The sequence below is a fragment of the Aulonocara stuartgranti genome (assembly GCF_965226115.1).
Source record: "Aulonocara stuartgranti genome assembly, chromosome: 7".
In the NCBI taxonomy this organism is placed as follows: Eukaryota; Metazoa; Chordata; class Actinopteri; order Cichliformes; family Cichlidae; genus Aulonocara; species Aulonocara stuartgranti.
The window spans coordinates 27,591,744-27,613,897 of record NC_138945.1 but is presented as its reverse complement, the minus strand read 5'-3'; the positions used below and the strand labels follow the sequence as shown (position 1 = coordinate 27,613,897).

The window sequence follows — 22,154 nt, the reverse complement described above, 5'->3', positions numbered from 1 at the left end:
CTGAGGACCTCTGAGGTGACTGTTTGTTTCTTAAACTAGGGACTCTGATGTATTTGTCCTGATGGCCTCACACTTCTCAATCGATTTTGGTTAGAGCCAGTTTACGTTGGTCTATGTGTGAAGGGAGTAGTTCCCTCTGTTGAATGAAAACTCAAGTTTTGGGGGGCAATTTCCCATAAATGTAATAGCATTCATTTAGAAAACTCTAAAGTGTTTATTTTGGGTGATTTTGATACTAAAATTGAAACCACAAAGACTGATCCAAGATATATTTAACAAGTCATATGCATAGCTCTATTAAAGGGCAGTTTTTGGCTGTGTGAACCTTATTGCAGTGTTTCATTGGAATACAGGTTGGGAGCCAGTATATATAATATATATTTAATCAGATTAAAATCACAATTGTTTTCAGACTCTGATTAATAACTCTATTGCTCAATAACTGCAATGTCATGAAGAAGATAAAATGTATTTATCAAAGAACACCCTGCAAAAATAAGTTGGATGAACACTAGGGACCACAAATATTAACAAACAATTTTCTAAGAATAGTGCTAATCTTGCAAATAATACCGAGATGATTTTAGTATTGTTTTAAACATAAATATTAATGTTGAGAACTGAAAATGTACACACACCTTTCACACTCAGTAGAATCGGTTTCTTCACCTCCAGCAACTCCATCTGTGAATTTATTTTCTAAGGTTGCTAATGTGTTGCACACAGCTAGACCCCATTTCGAAAAACCATGAAAGACTATTTATGCTTTCTCATTAACAAAACGCATTGCTTGATTGCTGTTTGCCCCCTTTTATGAGTTGTATGCCGCAAATTTGCAACCAGAAATTATGGTGCTGCTACCTTCAAGAAAAATGAAATGATGGGACTGCATAGCAAGTCAGACGTACCATGGCGACATTAAAGGTGTTTGTAATGGAATAGTTGTATTCATCCCTGAGATAGCTGCAGGCGCCCGTCGGGCTTCTCAGTTATTTTTCCACCTCATTTCAGATCTGAAGAGCGGGGTATGGGCGTGTGTCTGAGAAATATAATCATACTTTCACATAGAAAGAGTGAGCTTGGGTTTGCCTGTGCATGTCTGTGTATATGTGGGTTAAGTATGAAGGTAAAGGAGACAGAACTGGTTTGTCAGATAGGAAAAAAAGGAAAATGCTTGATAGGTTGTAAGGAGTGGAAGAAATTCTTAAAACTCACACAAATGTTTGCAATATTTCTTTTTGTTTAGCTGACAAATCATTTTGAAGAAGTAAGCATCAGTGATTCACCCACAGTAGCCTATACTCATTTGTTTTTTGAACTGTGGTCTCAGCTTGTTCACGGTAAACACCTCTATTAATTTAATCCTTGACAACTGTTATATTCCACATCTTGCCTTTCTGTCACACTTCCTTTTCCTCTACTTGATTCTCCACTTGCTTCACACTTTATACACATGGTGCATTCATCTTGCCTATAGGCCTTAGACAAAGACTACCTGTCATGCGGTTTTCTTCCCCACGCTCTTTCTCTCCCTCACACCTGCCACTCTCCCTGTATCCTCTTGATATTTGTTTCCCCTTGAGTTTTTTGCTGACACTGTGTTTTCCTCTGTCTATAGAATATCTCAGTGCCTGACACAAAGTGAAATCCCAGGATTTAGGATTCATTTCAGACTAAATCTATCAAATTATTTTAGACTGCAGTATTACACTTCATGAATATTGCTTTCCTTTTGTTCAAGGATTCAAGGAAGCTTTATTTTCATTCGCTTTGCATATTTACATGAGGTGGAACGAAATTACATACACACGGTCCCGGAGTGAAAAGAAACAGAATAGTCATAAAGTAATCCAAATAAATAGAGTGCAACAACCTCAGTACCAGTATGGAGTATATATAGAGAAATGTGGGAATTTTGTTTTGGGAATAGATGCAGAAAAAAAGTGAAACAGTAACTATAAGTGGGGGGAAAAATGCAGAGCTTTAAAACTGGAAGGGGAAACCAAATTTTGTCCTAAGAAAGGTTGCCACTCAGCCATAGATCCTTAGATATGTTAAATGTGCACCAATTTATTCAGGTTTTTCCTTAATTTGGCTCTCCTTTCAATTTCATATTCTGATTTACCTGTTATATTTTCCTTTTTGTAAAAGATTCAAGTTATTTTATTTCCACAGATGTTTGACTCATAGTGGAAAATGCCATTTGTTAAGAATTCCTTTTGAAAAGAAGAAATCAGAATGGTAAGAAACAGTGAGCTGTCAGACCAAAGCAGCACCCAATCACAAAATTAGATCTGCCGGTTTTTTTTTGTCTTGATTGACAGAAAAAGACTAAACATGGCAATGTCACCTTTAATATGACATTAATGTAGCGTACACTCAAAAAAATCTGTTGTTGGATGAACACAATTTAATCATGGCACCCTTTTTGCACACAATTTAACCAAGTACAATAAACCCTTTTCGATCATGTCAAACCAACACATTTAGCATTTGGTGGTTTAATGTAATCAGATTACGTTGGATCAACATACTATACTTACATTGATTTGAAGTGATTTATTTAAGTATGTAGAGTGAAATTTGTTTTAATTCATTCTACACAATTTAAAAAGTTTAGGAAAACAGAATTAAATCTTGTTGTTTCAACAACTACTTTGTTAATCAAGTCAATGATTTCACTCATTTCAACCAAATTATTTCAATTAGATTTGTTTACATTTGTTACACATTTAGAAACCCACTACTTTACAAAAAAAGTCACAATCAGATTATGATAACATTATCTTTATTAACTGGATTTAGTGGACAATATAAAAGCTTACCATTTTTGTACACCTGCAAGCATTATGCCACTTCAAAAGGTAAAACGTTAGAATACTTATTTACATAGGTAATATGTTGGAACCAAAGCTTCCACAACTAAAAACAGATGCAAAATTTGCTCAATATATCGACTGCATTTTAAAAAAATTAAACTAAAAGATAAAAAAATACATCTCCCACTTGGCAAGTTAAAACATGTGACAAAATAGAATTACTATTGTGTGAATTTGGAAAAATAAAATAATTAGAAATAATTTGGGGGCAGTACAACAACAAAACAATCCATAGGTGATGAAAATCTATATTTGTTTGGTGTATCTCATTGAAATAATTATTAGTTTGACCAATTTTTACATTTCTGTATTTATTTTTTTAATTTTGGTTGCAGTCCTCCACAGCTAGCAATATAGTTTTGCTGTGTTTTAAAACATGCTAGCAAGCAAAATGGAAACAATAATACAGTGAACTTAACAGGTGGCAGTGGTCTTAAACTTTACAGGACCTTGACACATAAACACAACATAGTACTTCTGTCAGTACTTCTGATCCATTTTGAGCCATCTATATAAGGACAAACAAAAATCATCTGCAGTGCTGTATAAAAGGTGAATTGCCCAACAGAGAGAATCCAAAAACTTAAAAAAAAAATTTTAAATGAAAGAAAAAAATATAAACAACTCAAATATTACCATTATATATTGGAAATCACCATTGCACCAATGAACCATTCAAGACCTATCAGTCATTTTCAAGTGCCCTCACCCCATAAGCTTGTTTTTCAGAAACTGTGCCTTTGAAGACAGCTTTTGTCCATCAAGATTTAAAAGTATCTTCTGGAGGACTTCAAAGGTGCATTTAAGTTCTGGTGGGTAGCTCAGGTTCAAACAGTATACGAGTCCAAACAACAGAGCACATGCTTGTGCAATGTTACCCAAATCAGTGTTAGCCTCCACACCCTCAATCAGGACACCAACGTCCTCTGGGTCATCTTCAGGTTCAGCACCCTCCTTCTGGATGACGTACACCCCCATCACAGTTTGCTCCATGCAGCTTTTTGCCTCGCTGTCCGTATCCTACATGAAAAAGTATAAGACAACAAAGTAAAATTTAAGAGATTGTTTAAACAACTGTTTCTATGCTGTTCATAAAATCCAAGTACTGTAGTTAAAGTAATAAACAGAAAATTACACCACTAAAGTAGTTGTTAGTAATTACTCCAATACATAAATTATAAAATACACCTCTCATGTCAAAAGAGGTGGCATAATTGACCTCTCACCGGCCCCTCCCCCGAAAGGGCCATTGTCCAATTACACATTATAGCAACCGTTACTGTGTCTGACAAACATTAACCTCAAGCAAGATGGAGAAGCGGTGTGCCCACCGATACGCCGAGAGATTGTGTCTGGAGGAGTTGTGTTCTTTCCATTCACAAAGTCAAAAACAACGTGAATGGATTAAACAGTGTGTATGGCCCCATTCCCAGGTAACTGTACCAAACATTATGAAGCATGTCTGCTTGCACATTCGGGTACCCATTGGTGCGCAGAGGAAACCATTTGTTTGTCGGACGTAGCAAGAGTAACTTAGGGGGACAGGACTCGAGAAAAGGCTAACTCAGCTGCTAAAATAAAAGTGTTAGTACTAAACAGCTCAAAGTTCATAGACATTTCTATTTACAAATACTGATGACCATAGCAATGAAAAAAACAACAGGACTTGTTTTAATCCAAGTACAGATTCAAAAGCAATATTGTCTTGATGCATGTTAAATGCATTGTATGTTTGTGTATCAAGTTTAAGTAGGCATAAATTTCTTTCCTTCCAATACCAAATCCCAGAAATTCTTTATTGCAACGCTTAATACTGTTTGGTATTCAAGACATCCTTTCCCCAATACCAGGTGTCTTGTTGCTAATCTCAAAATTTTAATTTTAACGATTTGCATTTGAGGCAACGTCACAATTTGTATGAGAATGTTACAGACAACATGCTGTCACAATGGCTCACCAAGTACTCCTTTATTAACTTCTCATAGTCTTCGTTTAGGTAGATGCACAAAGACTTCAAGATGCATGCTCGTCTGGTATGGATGTTGTCATGCTGGAGAGGAGGAGGAGATAATATGAGCCAAAACCAGGCTGTTTTTCTTAAAGCTATGGTAATCAGTTAACTTGCATAATTATTCTTTAGGTTAGAACCTGGCATGTACCATTTGTTAAGCTGAAACAAAATTGACAACTTCATCTCCAAATAAAAGTTATTTTTGCTGCCTATGACAAAGTCTACTCAATCCTAATACAAACCTTGGAGATGGCAAGCATGAGACCTCTTATTTTCTTTCCACGTGTCCCTCCTTTGGTCAGAAAGATTTCCATTAAGCGTGGCGCGTATTGGTCAAGCTCGGCAAAGAAAGTAGATAGCAGAGGCTTTGTGGTGATTCGCAGAAACTCCTTGTCAATCTGCAATAGAGAACAAATACATTGATTAAAAACTCAACTGTATATTTCACTCACTTCACATCTAAGCTGACTAAAGCTGCTTTTAGAAGACCATGCAGACATCAGTGCTGTCTGTGTAGAACATGAATCAGTCTGTGTCAGATCCTGAATTTGAAATTTCCACTAAAGTCACAAGTAAGAGGCAAGTGGAACCAAGATCTGGGCCATTTGCTTTTTGAAGTTTGCAAAGACTGCTAAATTGCACCAGTGGTAGTTCACTCTTTGCAACATAGTATGCTGTTCTAAACAGATTTGTTCAGGTTTATTTTTAGTATATTATTTGCAATTGGTGTTTGTTCTGGGAAAGATATTGCAGACTGAGCAATAATCCATTTCTAATGGGGGCCTTTCTTAAAATTACTGGTCCCAGTAACAAAGGCGCTTGTCGACTCAGGAATCGAGGGAAAACCAACAACACACCCGGCAGAACATTATGTTATTTACACGGGTGCACATAAGTGGTCCGCATGTGCGCATTCGCTGTCAAAATAAAAGACGCGCACCAGATAAGAAGTTGCAACGCGCGTTTGCGTCCATATAAAAGGCTGTTTTTGTCCGCTAGAGTGGGATTTTCACGGCACATTCTGCACCACATCTGTGCGTTCATCATTTGTTTGAAGCCAGCTCACCTCCTTCAACCACTTTTCTGAGAATACGCGCTTCTTTTGTGGTTCGGACTCCTTCTGACATTTCTTTGGAGGTGGAGGAACATCACAGTAATTGCTTAAAGGAGCTTCTTGACATCTTTAAGAGTTCTAAACAAATGTCTGTCCTCCTCCTGAAAATCTTATGTACGCAAGCACGCGTTGCAACTTCTTCTCTTGTGCGTGTTTTTTTATTTTGACAGCGAATGTGCACCTGCGGACCACTTATGTGCAGCCCTGGTTATTTAGCTCGTCATATTGCAGCCACAGAAATCCTTTTGTCCATGAAACCATAAAGCTGCACTTTCTTTTTGCCTTATAGTCTGATTTGTCATAACTTCTCCGTTTTGTGGTAAGCTTTTCTTTGGCTGTCACTTCTTCACCCTGACCTGTCTTATTTGGCTCAGCAGAACTGAAATATATATCTTCCTGCTTTTACACACGGACTCACATAAGCTCAGCGATTCTCTGCGCGATCAACCTCTCACATGTTTAAGCTGCGGGAGATTTCACTTGTCATGCTTGCATAGTAAGCTAACGATTGATAAGACGATGTCAGAGGAATTGGTGCGCAAATTATCCTCACTCACAGATCAGTGCTGTCACTCTCTATACACAGTTCGCACGATTGCAAAGTGAAAGCAAAAAAACAAGCGCAAATTCAAACGCGATTTCAATATGTCACATATTGACAGTGGCTCACCGATGCCAATGATATAATTACCCAGCTACATTTCTGAAAGAATGCAAAAGCATTGACATATATTTTTCCTTCCTACAAAAGCCGGACGGGCAGGGCAGAGATAGATTTTGGTAGCCCGACTGGAAAAATCACTAGCCCCGGGACATCGGGCTAGCGATTTTGCGAGCCCTGTACAGCGTTTCAATAATTTGTACCTACTACTCTCCCTGATGGAACAACGCTTGCACTGCCACATACAAGTCACTGAAAGAAAAAAAGAAAAGCAGTTTTAAGGATGGTTTTATTGGCACCTTTTTTTCCACTTTGATTAAATCATAAAACTATCATAATAAATATATGATGGTAAAAGGCTTACCATGTATTAAAGAGGAGGCACAAACAATCAGAAAAAGGGGTCAGCTTTCTTTGTGGTGTTACTATGGTAAAGAAAACAGACAATTATTTTATAAAAATTCCAGTGGATTTTTTTTTTACTTTGTTGCAAATGTATAAAAAAAAATACAAATACATATAAATACCTCTTGCAATATAAAATTCACAGATAAATATCCAATCTGTTGCCAAATGTAATAGCAGTGTTTCACACTATGCAATAAAGATGCTGGTAGTTGCGGTAAAGGTCCGACAGGCAATTTTCATAACTATCCGCCATTGCCTTTTCCTCTGACCTCGTGTTTATGCTCTTTTTCCCATGCACTAGCGATCAAGTCAATTCGAAGGATGCAGCCCCTGAATTTGGACACAGCTAATATTTAGCAACTCGCGCATGCTAGTTTAACTTGCATTACTGTGAGAGGCCGAATGCTTAAAATAAAAGGAGAAAGAAAGAAAGAAAAAATGCAAATAATAATAAAAAAAGTGAACAAAGACCATGTCTTGCAATAACCGTCATTTAAAACCAAAGTGAATGCTAACAGAGCTAGGTAAAAGTTCAATGAGACAACCATACTAGCTTTAGCTAACTTCATTTACTTTGAAAGTGAATTACAAACGTGTTAAATATTGAATTAAACATATCAATAACCGCTAAAAACACTATAAGACTAACTGCAAAAACAGGTAAAAAAAAAAAAAAAAAGAAAAACAATGAAGTGGAAATGCTAATAATAGTATAAATATACCCAGAGCGGATTAGAAATCAGGTATTAGACGGTACCGATTGGCACCATCTAATACCAGATTTTCACTGCATTTGCTCCACTCCCGCTGTCTAATGACAACTTACACATTTGGAATTAAAAACATTGTTAAACAATTAACGGACAGAACAACTTCGTTTGACTAAGATATTTTGAGTTATTTATTACTTACCTGTATTGTGGAAGATTCCGCAGGGGGAAATGGCAGTTCACTGAACACATAACTTTCTCCGCGTTCCCGCCTTTTCACTTCTGGGAAGTTTGAGCATGCGCACTAGGCATCGGTTTTAGAGTTGTTGATTTAAAATAATTACATTTAATTGAACTGAAGAATGCAAATCTAGTTCATTAAACTTTTTGTTATTTTATGTTAAACCAACAACTGATAATGATTTAAAAACCTAAACTCAATATGTTCATGTTAAATAGACAAATGTCTATTGAATTAATCAAACAACTGCCTTAGTTGACTTTTTTGAGTGTATATTTAACTGTGGTTCATATTGTTAGAGGTTTTTTTTCAAGATAATTTATTTAATATTGAATACTTTGAGTGCCTGTATTTGAAAGTACATGCTTATTTCTGTAGGAAAACAAAAATAATAATTTGATAATTATTATTTAATTTTACAATAATGATTATTTAATTACAGAAGAGGATTAGAGCCACTGGAAAAAAAAAGTGGGCACGTCTTTATTTTTTTCTTTTCCAGAATTCTGAGATTGAATTCAGAATTCTGACTTTATTAAACTTCGGTTGTTTTAATTAAAATTCTGTTGTTTTTATTCAGCTTCTGTTGTTTTCATTCAACTTCTGTTGTATTTAAGTTGAATATAAACAACTGAATTTGAATGAAAACAACAGAAGCTGTAAAAAAGAAGAGAAGTTGAATGAAAACATAAGTTGAATAAATACAGAATTTGATTAAAAACAACAGAATTTTAATTAAAACAGAAGTTTAATAAAAACAAGAGAAGTTGAATGAAAACAGAAGTTGAATCAAAACAACAGAAGTTGAAAACACACAAGAGAAGTTGAATGAAAGAAACATGGGTTGAAGAAAAGCAGACTTTGAAATAAAACAAAAGCACAGAATTCCCAGATTAAAGTCAGAATTCTGAGGGGGGAAAAAGAACTCAGAATTTGAATGAAAACAAGACAATTTGAATGAAAGCAACAGAAGCTGAACAAAAACAGAATTTGAATGAAAACAACAAAAACAAACACACAACAGAAGTTGAATGTAAAGAACACAAGTTGAATAAAAACACACACAACAGAAGTTAAATGAAAACAACATAAACTGAATAAAAACAGAATTCTGACTTTTCCCCCCATAATTCTGTCCTTTTTCTCAGAATTCTCAGATTAAAGTCAGAATTCTGAGAAAAATAAAACTCAGAATTTGAATTAAAAACAACAGAAGTTGAATGAAAAAAATATAGGTTAAATGAAAACAACAGAATTTGAATGAAAACAACAGAAGTTGGAAAAAATACATAAGAGAAGTTGAATGAAAGAAACACAAGTTTAACAAAAAAAGACTGAAACAAAACAAAAGCTCAGAATTCTCAGATTAAAGTCAGAATTCTGGGGGGGAAAAGAACTCTGAATTTAAATTAAAAACAAAATAAGTTGAATAAAAACAACAGAATTTAAATGAAAACAACATAAGTTGAATTTAAAAAAACAAAAGAATTTGAATGAAAACAACAGTTTTCTTTTTCTCTGAAAAAACTTTTTTCTCTCAGAATTCTGACATTAATCTCAGAACTCTGATATTAAAGTCAGAATTCTGACTTTTTGTTCAGAACTCTGAGAATAAATTCAGAATTCTGAGAAATTCGAGAATTCTGAGAAAAAAGACAGAATTCTGGAAAAGAAAAAGAAAAGACGTTCTCCCTTTTTTCAGTGGCCCTAATCCTCTTCTGTATTGAATTATTTAAACAGTGCCTCTGGAAAAGTTGTTATGGAGGCCCCTAAGGGTCACAGTGTGAACTATTTTAATGGCCTACAATACCTTTCAGTACTTTTAGATTCCCTTTTATATCGTTTCACTTTTGTGTTGTATTACTAGTGCACATTTTTAATAATTTCATGAAAATAATTTAATTATTTAATTTTTGCATAGGGCAGTGGAGAAGACAGCAAAGCTGAGAAAAAGACCAGGGAAAGCAAATAACCCAGGCCTCTGCATTAACCTTACTCTGATTTACCTTACTCCAATCCACTAAATTTTAAATAAATGCTTTAAACAGCATAATTCAACAGAAAGACCCTCTATGATTTTATCTGTTTTGATTTTATATACTGTTGTTTGTTTGTTTGTTAATTAGTTAGTTAGTTTATTTGCTTGTTTTATTCAATTTTAAATCATGCTTTTTATTTGTTCTTGTTTCTAATGTCTCTGTAAAGCACTTTGAATCACCTTGTTGTTGAATTGTGCTATACAAATAAACTTGCCTTGCCTTGCCTTACAGGTTGTAGATGTTTCCTATAACATTCCTACGACATTGAACATTTCGATTTCAACAATATAAAGCTTCAGTCTGCAAAGCAAAGTTATCACCCCATTCTAATTTCAGAGAGGAACATGGTGTGGAATTTGCAGCACTGAAAGGCAGCATCACCTGAAAGTGTAGCCACCCTCATGGGAGACTTGGGTTGCTCAGAGCAACTCATATTTATTTGATTGGAAAATGAGGGGCAAATGTGAAAAGGAGAAGCAATATAACATAAATTAAAAAAAAAAAAACTCCCAGTAGTATTCTCCTCTTGGGCTAGACCAGGGGTAGGCAACGCCAGGCCTCGAGTCCTGCAGGTTTTAGATCTCACCCTGGGTCAACGCACCTGAATCAAATGATTAGTTCATTACCAGCCCCCTGGAGAACTTCAAGACTTGTTGAGGAGGTAATTTAGCCATTTGAATCAGCTGTGTTGGATCAAGGACACATCTAAAACCTGCGGGACACCGGCACTCGAGGCCTGGCGTTGCCTACCCCTGGGCAAGACTAATGGTTGTTGTTATAGCTTTTCTGAACTTTATTTTCATACTTACATACTTTCCGGTTCAAATTAGACAAATTTTAACACTTAACAGTAGCAAAAACAGCAACTACTTTTCCTAAAGTGACCCAATATACAAACATTAAATATTTTTATATCTATTTCTATTATATTTATATGTATTTTTTACATTATTGTGCAGGACCTACAGCATTTTTGTACACACAATGCTGTCAGATTCAACCCACATTGTGATGGATTTTGCAACTTCCGGTTACGCCACCGCGATATGGCAGCCTCGCTTCTGTCAGACTGCACCAGGGCAGCTGTGGGTACAACCGTAGCTTGCCTCCACCAGTGTGTGAATGTGAGAGTGAACTGGTATTGGATCAACCCCAAACATACAATATGACAAAAAATCTTGAAGCAGATGAGATACAGCAACAAAAGAGAACACTGGGTGCCACTCCTGTTAGCCAAGAATAGGAAAGTGAGGGTACAATCTGCAAAGGCTCCCCAAAATTGGACAACTCAAGCCTGGTGAAACATTGCCAGGTCTGATGAGTCTTGATTTCTGCTGCAACATTCAGATGGTAGGGGGAGAATTTGGTGTAAACAACATGAAAGCATGGATCCGTCCTGCCTTGTATCAACAGTTGAGGCCTATTGTGTAATGGCACATTTTTCCCCTCATCACGAGCTGAGCATTGTTTAAATACCAGAGCCTACCTGAATACTGTTGCTGACCATGTCCATCCCTTCATAACCTCAGTGTACCATCTTTTCAACACACCATATCATGACCATTGCCTGGTCAAACAATGTCATAAAGCTCAAATAATCTCAAACTGGTTTCTTGAACATGACAGTGAATTTACTGTACCCCACAGGCTGTCTAACAGAGCAGAGGTTCTGTTACTTGTCTGTTGCAGCAGTCAATTCAAACTGTTTTCCTGTATGGCATTATTTTTGTGCCTCTATTCTGAGCGCATGTAAAAAAAAAAAATTGCAAGCACAAATGTTGCATTCTGATGAGAAAATTATTTTGAGCAAAGAAAAGTTTAATTTGAGCAAACAAAATTCATTGCCTCGTGCAAGAAATGTATTTCAGTGTTTGCTATTATCCATATACACACACAATAACAGGCCCTCTCGATCAGTTGTTGGCATTTGCTCTTGCTCAGATCTCTGCTCTGTGTGCTCACAGACTTCTGCAGACCTGCTCTCAGGGTGACGTTCACGCTCACAACATCTCTGCTCCGTGCTTCAACTCTCTGTACGCTGTTACAAGTGTGCCACAAAACCAACCAATCACAAACTTGGATGCAAAAATTCTGATTGGCTGTTATGGTCTCCAAACAGCTCGCTAACTACACTATTCCGGAAACATGATTCAGGATGTAGTTAAATCCATTTTCAGTTAGTATGTTTATTTATTTTATTTTAAAATGTATAATTTTTAAAGACCACTGTTGGTTTTAATCTAGTTTAAACCAAACCACTCCACTGGATTTAGCCAATCTGAATTTTTGCATCCAAGTCTGTGATTGGTTGGTTTTGTGCTGTTATTGTGTGTGTATATGGATAATAGCAAACACTGAAATACATTTCTTGCACGCTGCAATGCATTTTGTTTGCTCAAATTAAACTTTTCTTCGCTCAAAATAATTTTCTCCTCAAAATGCAACATTTAAGCTTAAATTTTTTTTTAACATGCGCTCAGAGTAGAGGCACAAAAATAATGTCATATTTCTGGAGTATTTGCTTTGTAGCAATTATAACAGGTTTCTGAATTAGGATATAGCTGTTGTTTGCATTTTATACACCACCATCCAGGTGAGTAGCCACAGCAGTTTTCCTCAAGTTTCCTTTATGAGAGATTGTACTGTGCATTAAGTGCTGTAACAAATGTGTTGGGTTGGGTGAAAAATTTTACTATTATCCTGAGCTTGTAGGTGGTGATGAGATTAGAAAATAGATATAGGCTACTCACTGTTTTGTTTTGTTTTACAGACTACATCTGTTCCAGTAAATAAGAATCAAGGGAAGGGAATATTTTTTATTCATATTTAAGCATCATGGATCCATTCTTGTTGTGCACTACTATCCAGAGGGCATGAATGCGTAACAACCTTTTTGATTTGTGTCTTTCTTTCACTTATTCCATATCACTGTATTTTACTTTCTCTCACATTCAGCTCGAGGCTACTATTTTAATTGTGCCATGACAGTAAACTTGTCTTATCCAGGTCAAGAAGAAAAGGTATTTCTTTTTTTGTACTAATTTATCAGTAATCTTTTTTACCTCACCAGATGTCTTGATTCATTTTTCTCCTGCACTGGGGTTGGAAGTACAGCTCCACTGCGGCAGGTGCAAGAACATAACTGTGGTATAAAGCGGCACCAGTTCAGTTCATGAATATTTGCTGTCTGGAGCGTGAAAGAATCTGATGTGATATTAATAACTTTTTTTGTCATTTTGAGAACACATAGATCAATCCTGTTTTGGCTGACATGCACTGTATGGATGTCTCATCTAAATTACATATGATAACAGACGAAGACATTCTGTAACCAAACCTCTAGACTACTACATCACTACACCACTAGACCAGTGTAAACATGTACATTGTTCTGTGATTGTTATAAATGTCAAAATTTTATACTGCGATAATTTTCTCTATGCTACTGAAAATTATATCAACTTATTCTAGATGTATTTTGTAGCTTTAAAATCCTATTTTCAGGACATCAGTACATTTCTTTAATTACAAAATTCAAGAAGCCTTTGTCTGGGAATAAATGGTTGTTGATGAAAATGATTAGTCAGCAAAATTAACACTCCATCCATCCATCCATCCATCATGGTGAGGGAGTTTGATTTTTAACATGTGCAAGACATCTTGTTTTTACAAAGTAAGTTCATTTGAAAAAAAAAAACCCCCAAAAAAACAACAACTTTACTTTTTTGTCACATCCTTTTCATTTTTATCTGATAAATATTATTGCTTGTCTTTAACTAGCCCCTGGCCTCCTGTCATAGTGCAAGAGTGCCCCTAGAGAAAATCAAGTTGAGAATCCCTGCTCTGAACTTTTTCTTTATAAATCAGATCTTTGACATTTTTGATCTACTACTTTGGAAGCATCTTATCAGTGTTATCCCTATAGGCAGGGTTTCATAAGATAGCTTACCTAAGAATGCAAAGAGAAATTCACAGTTTACAGAGTTTGTCTTTAAATATCCTATCGCAGCCATCACAGGGTGCACCCTGTAAGAAGGATTGCGCTCCATTCAGGTCACCTCTCCATTGCTGGGTTAACACGAAGAGACATTCACACTCAAATTCACACCTAGGGTCCACTGAATCACCTGTTAACCTAATGAGCATGTCTTTGGAGTGTGGGAGAAAGTAGTACCAAGAGGGAACCCATGGAGAACATCAAAACTGCACACAAAAAAGGTCCCAGTTGGCTAACATGTTGTTATCTGAAAATTAAATGATAGCAGTCACATTCAAAAATAATTATACTGTAATAATATAGCATTACATCATGATCCCATCAAGCAACAGTTTGGTAGCCTAGGCAATTATGTCATTTTGTTGCCAAGACTTTGTTAGTTTAATCTTATTTTCACCACTAAAAGGTCCGGCAATTAATTAGTTGATGAGATCAAGTTTTATTTCAGGAAGCTCAAATAACTCAGGCAATATTACATATGACAAAGGGTAATGACAAGCATGACTGAAATGCCATGTGGATAGAAGAATTTATGAGTAGTAATGGAGAAAACTATAACAAAAGTTCATCCTTTTTTTGAAGGGTTTTAACATTTGTTTTAACATGACTTTGTAACAAAGCTGTAAAAAAAAGCAATGGCACTGGTAAAAACAAGCAAAGAGTCATCATAGAAAAGTTTGTTTAAAGGCCCACATGTTCACCTCAGGCTTCAATCTGGCAGTATCTTCATCACTACACTTGTCACCAGATCTGATGTGTGCTGTCCATGAAAGCTTTTAGATCACAAAGACAACTTGTCGTTTTGAGGCATGGGACTTTGATTGTCAGCATTACTACATGCCTGTAATCGTGCAGGATTGGTTTTGCTGATCAGGCGGCAACGTGCGGGGGTGCACCCAGCAGGTGGTTGACTTCCACAGTGATCTGATGTCTTAACACCCACAGGATGTCTGTGGGCTGGATGTGTCACTATCAAACGTCGCTACCTTGGATTCAGTGGCAGAGAGATGTAATTACATTGTGTTGCATGAAAAATGAAATGAAAACGACGGGTGTGTGTAGGGGGCTGGGGGTGGGGGAGTTGGGATGGTGGTAGGAGGGAGAAATAGAAAGTTATTACCTTTGCAGTGACAACTCACTGGCAGAGATGGAGGGCCTTTGATGGTGAGCTCAGTGTGTATCTTTTTGAAGTCAAATTGGAGATCTGAGAATCATTTATTCATGAGTCTACATATCTAATGCTTGCTGGCTGGCTAAGTTGTTTGTTATTCTTGCCTTAGGCTTGTATAGTTCCTGAATAATTTCTTTTATTCACCATTGTTTCTGGTTTATTTGGGTGCAGAGGATATAGTTGTCACTTTAATTTGTTCTTTCTTCTTAATTTAACTGTCCCTTGTCTTTTGTCGCTCTTCCACCATAGGCTGGATTACTGACCACTACTTAGCTGCTCAGCCAAATGGAAACTTAAGAACTATTAGTTGAAAAAAAAATGTTTGGAACTGTTGTTTTGGAAAACCATGCTTATGTACTGTGGACTGACTGTGTCACACAAGCTCAGCAACAACATCGTACAAGCCAAGGGCATCACTTGACAGCATCGCATGCTGTCAGTATGAAAGAACAAGTCAAATAAGTCTAAATTAAAGTAAGTCTTACATGAATTTTCTCAGAATAATACAAACAGTGCATCCAGAAGTTATTCATAGCAATTCTCTTATGTTATTTTACAGCTTTACTTCAAAATTAATTGAATTAATTTTTCACCTTGAGATTCTACACAAAATATCCCATAATGAGACAGCAAAATAAAACGTTTGCTTGTAATTCTTGCAAATTTATGGGTATTGCATGCAGAATATTAAAATGAAAAATACATGTAATCTATGTTGGAATAAAACATGCTGCCAATTAAATAAATCTGCTACATCACAATAGTTCTTCCGACTACAAAATTGAACTGGCATCACAAATGCAAAAGATGTGCAGGGTCTGAAACAATTCGAGAATATGTTACGAAAAACTATTATCCTAATAAAAGTAGAATTACAGTGACAAAAAACCCCAAATATTAATGCTTCAGTCATTACCTTGGTGGTTGCATCTGTGAGGAGTTCAATGGATCATCTTGGTCCAGGTGCTCTAGTGATCTTCACAGGTAAGAATATGAGAATTTTAGGTGTTGGGTCAAGGGCTTTATATATGGTTCTCATGGTCCGAGTGAGTGCAGGGTTTTTTTCCCATAGAGCCAGTGGTTCAACCTCTGGGCGGAGTCGCCACATTCCAGCTTGCAGTCTACACCTGTTGGCAATTAAGCTGCCGGTACTTAAGACCAGTGCTCGTAACTACTCTTCGCCAACTAACTAACCTTCATTTGGACACTGGTCTTCTCGGCAGCTTTTTCAGTCACAGCTCATGCTCACTTCTCTCCTGTGCCTGAGCTACTGGGTACCTCGGATCATCCCCGTATGGATTCATCTCTGTCTCACTCGGACCACTTTCCCCTTCCATGCCAGACCTCCACCTGCAACAAGTAAGACTGAACTGCACCAGAACACCGGTTACAGTGACTCAAAGACTCCTGGTTCCATTCCCCAGCCTGACTTCCCCTTTGCTCCATGCCACAGAGTTCATGATATTATTGTTTACGAAAGTTTCACATTTATTGCACAGTTCACGTTTGCTACATTACTTCATAGAATTTTACGTACATTTCATAGCTGATGTAAACCTTATAGTTCACAGTTCATGGTTGCTTCACAGTTGTATTTCTCAGTTTTTAAATAAAGCTTTGTTACCACATTTACCAGTGCCTCCGTCTGTATCATGCAAATTAAGTCAGTTTTCCTGGTTTGGCCTTCGGCAGCGCCAATGGTCATGCCCAGGGATACTTCCTATCGTCACTCATTTGCCAGACAACCGGGGTTACCTAGGTAACCAAATTACCAAGTGCATGATATTTAATATCATCTTCACATGTTTTCTAGGGTTCCTATTGTGTCATCTAAATTTAGGTATTGCTTCTGTTCTATTACTTCCCGAACTTTCTGTATTTAACTACATGTACTTACATCTAGTACACTGCACACAGTGGGGTTTTTTTTTTTTGTTTTGGTTTTTTTACTTTGTTAAATTCAGCAGCAGACATTGTTTTGAACAAAGAAATTGTATCTGTGGCATTCAAGTAGTTTTCCTGTGAATCACTTCAAAAGTTAAGAAGCCCACTTGATGTGTTAGTGAGTTCTTTAATCCTCTAGGAATCATAATGAAACATGACAAGCTGAAGCAGCTTTTCTTTTATAGAAGCCTCAGAAATCATGCTAACTTTTTTTATATAACTGCTCTGTCTGTTTTAGTGGGCAACACTGGCTTTTCCCCTTCTTTTTTGAAAACAGGAGGTTCACATAACAAAATCAAACAGTCAAGGACAGAAAATGCCAGTTGCAGCTCTTTCAAATCTTAAGACTGTTTCTCTGCTGCACAGATTCCTTTTAATTCACCCTATCATTGTGATAATTTAGCTAAGCTGAATCTAACCTGGATGCTGCTTTCAGAGGATGAGATGGGTTTCATATATTCGACTAGCTGTCTTGATTTCACACTGTGCTTTTTTGTGGAACTGGCACTTCCTTTCATTTTTCTAAGGCAGGGGTTTCAAACCTGCAGTGATTTTATCCATCCCCATTGGCTTCCTGCGGCTTGCTATATCCTCTTAAATTTGCTGCACCTCAATAGCAGTCATTGAGACGGATGTGTACACATAAATGTATCCTTCTAATAAAAGTGAATAAATAAAACAGGAGGATGAAAACAGAACATTAAAAGTTGGACAGGCGTCTTTGCTTTCACCATTATGCTTGATCTGCAGCTGGTCTTTAATTCAAATTAAAAGAAACTTGACAGCACAGTAGTTTGACGGTTTGTGCTATCGTCTAATAGCAAGAAGGTTCTAGGTTTGCATCCAGTGTCTGGTAGGGGTCTCTCTGGGTACTCGATCTTCTCAAAGTACAGGGACATACATGTTAGGTTAATTAGTGATATTCAATTGGCTGTGAGTGTAAAAAGTTGTCTCTGTATTTGTCCTCCAACAAACTGGCAGCTTGTCCAGAGTGCACTCTGCCCTTTGCCCTGTGGCAGCTGGGATAGAATCCAGTGTTACAACCCTGTGACCCTGGCTTGGATAAACAGGAAAAAAATGGGTGGAAGCGATAAAACTGGACTTTTTGTGATATTTATTATTTTTAAGGCATAAATGCTATTTAGTAACTAAATTAAAAATATCTATTTATTTTCACAGGCAGAGGCAATATTCAAAGTCCCCTCCACAGCTTTACAGCTACTCTGTTTCAAAATGGACTTATATATGGTAATTAGGGATGCACCGATACCGATACTGGTATCGTGTATCGGGGCCGATACTGTAAAATGTGTGTGTACTTATACTCGTAAAAGTTAACCGATACCATGAACCGATACTAACTTATTTCATTAATCAGAGGGTGGCTTGTCATTTCTGTTGTAGTTTTTTAGATTGGCCACTAGGGGAACATCCCGCGCTAAACAGGCACAGGGTTAGGCGAGTGAGACTAGTGGCTCCAGATAAAAAAGAGAAACTGGAGGCTGCTGTAGCAAGGCTAAACAAAATGTCAGCAGTGTGGACCGGAACAGCCAACTTTAACTCAGGTTTTGGAAAAGCGATGAAAAATGTCAAGAGAAAATCCACGGGCAGTTAAAATAACAGAGGCTCTGACTCCTTTTATTGCTCTGGATGACCAGCCAATGCCGGTCGTGGAAAATCAGGGAGATAATGGTGCCAAAACTTTCTGAAGAGGTAAAGACAAGCAGTGTGCGCGCGATGTCAGTCCTTGGTTTAACAGCACAGTGGACTGATGATCCACGGGCAGATGAGGAGTTTGTTCGTCAATGCCGAATACTTTCGTTATTTTGTTTGTTTACATTATGGACACTCTGCAATAATTTAAAAGTTTATCTTATTCTCAAACCTAATTTGTATTTATTTTATTCCAAACAGAAGTGTTTATTTATTATTCTGAAAGCTCGAGACAGTGCCAATAGTTCAGTGATATTTTGTTAAATTATGTGGCGACTCTGCAATAATTTAACAGAAGTGCTTATTTTTCACTCGAAATTTTTTTGTGGTCATTTTTATTAAGATTTTATTTTTTATTGGCAGAGAATAAAATAAAACCTTTCTTCCAATCCATTGCATTTGTGTGTGTGTGTGTGTGTGTGTGTGTGTGTGTGTGTGTGTGTGTGTGTGTGTGTGTGTGTGTGGTAGAAGTATCGGTTTTTGTACTCTCTATCGGCAAGTACTCAGATCCAAGTACGGGTATTGTATCGGCTTGAAAAAATTGGTATCGTTGCATCCCTAATGGTAATAGGATTAATTGTTTTGGTACTATGATTTAAATGAAATGAAATAATATATTATTACATTGAAAATGCAAATTTAAAGTCCTGTTGCAGAGTAGTCACATGTGCCAAAAGACCTATTGGTAATATTAATAGGCTCAATAGGCTATGTTATCTTCATTAAAATATAAGATAAGAGTAGTTATGCATTATTTATCCCAAAGCTGGTACAGCAGGTAAAAGGTTAAAAGGCGTACAAACATATAGCAAATGCATCAAATATGCAGATTCTGGAAATGATGGTGACATTTCTTTCCATATTCTGTCCAATTTTCAGTCTGTATTTGTGTAAAAGAACATTGTTCATCATGTGAAACACGCTGGTTGAAAATATTTTTTCTTTGTGTTTGTGTTCTGAATCATTTTCTAAAGTGCCTTTAAGATGAATATATTCATCTTACTGGAATCCAGTAACAATAATGCTGGCAATATTGCATGGCTGCACAAATCTCCAGTGTTAAATTAACACTGGAGAGTGTCTATATGGGTCCACACCTCTGAGTGTTAAATACAACACTGTTGAGTGTTAAATTAACACTTTTGACAGTGTTATATGTTTAAAAGTAACCTAGTCAGTTTTGAAGATTAACAAAGACTAACACTGAGCAGTGCTGATTTTCTAACACTGGAATATTTCTAACATTTTGAGTTATTTTCCAGTGTTAGAAAATCAGCACTGCTCAGTGTTAGCCATTGTTAATCTTCAAAACTGACTAGGTTACTTTTAAACATATAACACTGTCAAAAGTGTTAATTTAACACTCAACAGTGTTGTATTTAACACTCAGAGGTGTGGACCCATATAGACACTCTCCAGTGTTAATTTTAACACTGGAGATTTTGCTGTGAGTACCACTGACAGGACACCATGACCTTTAACTGTCTCGCTTTCTAAAAAGTGCAGGAAACATAAATATGCAACATTCTCAAGTTCAGCCAAGTTGAACTGTTATTAATAATAATTATTATTGAGCTGTCATAGATTAAACATGCACAGTTGTCTGAATTCTTAAAATTAATTATTAACTAGAAAAATTTGCATTTCCTGCGAAAATGCTGTGTGGATGCCTTAATGCTGAAGATGTCTACTGAAAAAAGCTGAAAAAGTTGAAAAAAAAATAAATGTTGCCCTGAGCAGGATTCGAACCTGGCCCTTCTGAAAAGAGGTGTAGAAGCAGAAGTGCTTGCTGAAGATGGCTGTATGTGTAATGACACACTGGAGAGTGTCAAGAAAGCAGAGCGCATGCAAGCAGGGAACATGTGTAGCAACTGTCACAGGAAGGATTCGAACCTCTGCCACCGGGTCTCACGGCAGCTGCCCTACCCTCTGAGCCAAATGAGTTCTGGTCACAAGCAAAGATATGATGAGAGGGAAAATGTGCACTGTGGAGCAGAAGCTCAAATTAGCAGAAAAGAGGTGAAGAGGAAGAACTTTGTTGTGAAATGAGGTAAAGAAACTGAAATTTGTGCTTAAAACAAGTGAAAAAGCTGAACTCTGAAATCCTGCTAAAACAGCAGAAGAGGCTGATATTTTTCAGCTACTCATTGAGCCAAACTGGTTCTCACGTAACTGAAAAAAGGTGGAAAAGCTTAAAATTCTAATGAAAACAGCAGAAGAGGCTGAGATTTGTGCTGATAAGAGGTGAAAATGCTGAACCAATCAGAGGTACTGCTTCTGTCTGCTTCATCAGGCTGTGTACTTGTATGTATTTCTGCCACAAACTGTTAACAAGAATCTGAGGTCCATATTAGAAAAGCTGGTAAAATCATAAAACTTTTCAGAATTGTAATAAATTATCAATACGAATTACCGGTCTGTGATAGTGTATAAATTTGTAGTTAAAAAAAACATGTTGACCAAGGTGGAATCGAAGCCAGGACCTTTGGTCTGAAGAGCCGTGTCATTATCAATCGCGCCACCTGAAAAGAGGCAGAAAAGAGGTGAAAACTCTGAATATTTTGCTGAAAAGAGTTCAATCAGCAGAATTTTGCTGAGAAGAGGTTTTTTCTGAAAACGGCAGAAAAAACTGAAAATTTTGTTGAAAAGAGTTTAATCAGCAGAATTTCTTCTGAAAAGAGTTCAATCAGCAGAATTTTGCTAAAAAGAGTTTTTTTTCTGAAAATAGCAGAAAAAAGTGAAAAACTTTTCTGAGAAGAGTTCAATCAGCAGAATTTGTGGTGAAAAGAGTTCAATGAGTAGAATTCTGCTGAAAAGCTGGTATTTGTGCTGAAAAGTGGTGAAAAAACTGAAAATTGTGCTGAAAAGGGGTGAAAAAGCTTAAATTTGTGTTAAAAAGACTTAAGAAAGTGTAACTGTTGACTGAAAGAAATGTTGCCATAAGCGGGATTTGAACCCCGGCCTCCCAGTCTGAGAACGGACGCTCATCTCACTGAGCTAAAACACAGGTCAAGCCGGCAAGGAAAATCAGTGAGGCCACTGATAATATGCAAAAAAGGGCAAAAAATATTGAAAAGAAAAATCAATATCTCAAAAAGTATAGAAGTTATGAGCACCAAAAGTCATAGCTGGAAAGAGCAGAATTTTTTAAGATTTGAACTGAGAAAATCGGCTGAAAACTGAGGGAGTAGTTAAGCGCCGAAAAACGTACGGAAGCAACTTGAAGATGAAGAAAAGATAAAGAATAAAGAGAAACAGGATCTCAA

At 36.7% G+C, this 22,154-nt stretch overlaps 1 protein-coding gene across 3 annotated transcripts; it reads right to left on the bottom strand.

Annotated features, from left to right (window-relative positions):
• Window positions 1-2,737: 2,737 nt before the first annotated feature.
• LOC309711999 (uncharacterized protein) lies at window positions 2,738-8,232 on the bottom strand. Of its 3 annotated transcripts, none has more exons than XM_082542589.1 (6): window positions 7,986-8,232; window positions 7,030-7,090; window positions 6,873-6,917; window positions 5,133-5,288; window positions 4,837-4,929; window positions 2,738-3,899 (listed from the first exon to the last, which is right to left on the bottom strand). In XM_082542589.1, the coding sequence occupies exons 4-6, from the start codon at window positions 5,202-5,204 to the stop codon at window positions 3,585-3,587; spliced, it is 480 nt and encodes a 159-aa protein (XP_082398715.1). In that variant the 5' UTR covers window positions 5,205-5,288; window positions 6,873-6,917; window positions 7,030-7,090; window positions 7,986-8,232; the 3' UTR covers window positions 2,738-3,584. The 3 variants fall into 3 exon arrangements, with proteins under 3 accessions (XP_082398715.1, XP_082398714.1, XP_082398716.1); XM_082542588.1 differs by having other exon boundaries at window positions 6,869-6,917; window positions 7,986-8,231; XM_082542590.1 differs by lacking the exons at window positions 6,873-6,917; window positions 7,030-7,090.
• Between the last annotated feature and the right edge of the window lie 13,922 nt (window positions 8,233-22,154).

Excerpts from the sequence above, each read along its gene's own strand:
- LOC309711999 (XM_082542589.1), bottom strand. The coding sequence starts at position 5,204 with ATGGAAATCTTTCTGACCAAAGGAGGGACACGTGGAAAGAAAATAAGA. Across the intron at positions 4,930-5,132 it reads TCATGCTTGCCATCTCCAAG|CATGACAACATCCATACCAG; the intron begins GTTTGTATTAGG and ends CCTCCTCTCCAG. Across the intron at positions 3,900-4,836 it reads AGTTAATAAAGGAGTACTTG|GATACGGACAGCGAGGCAAA; the intron begins GTGAGCCATTGT and ends TTTTTCATGTAG.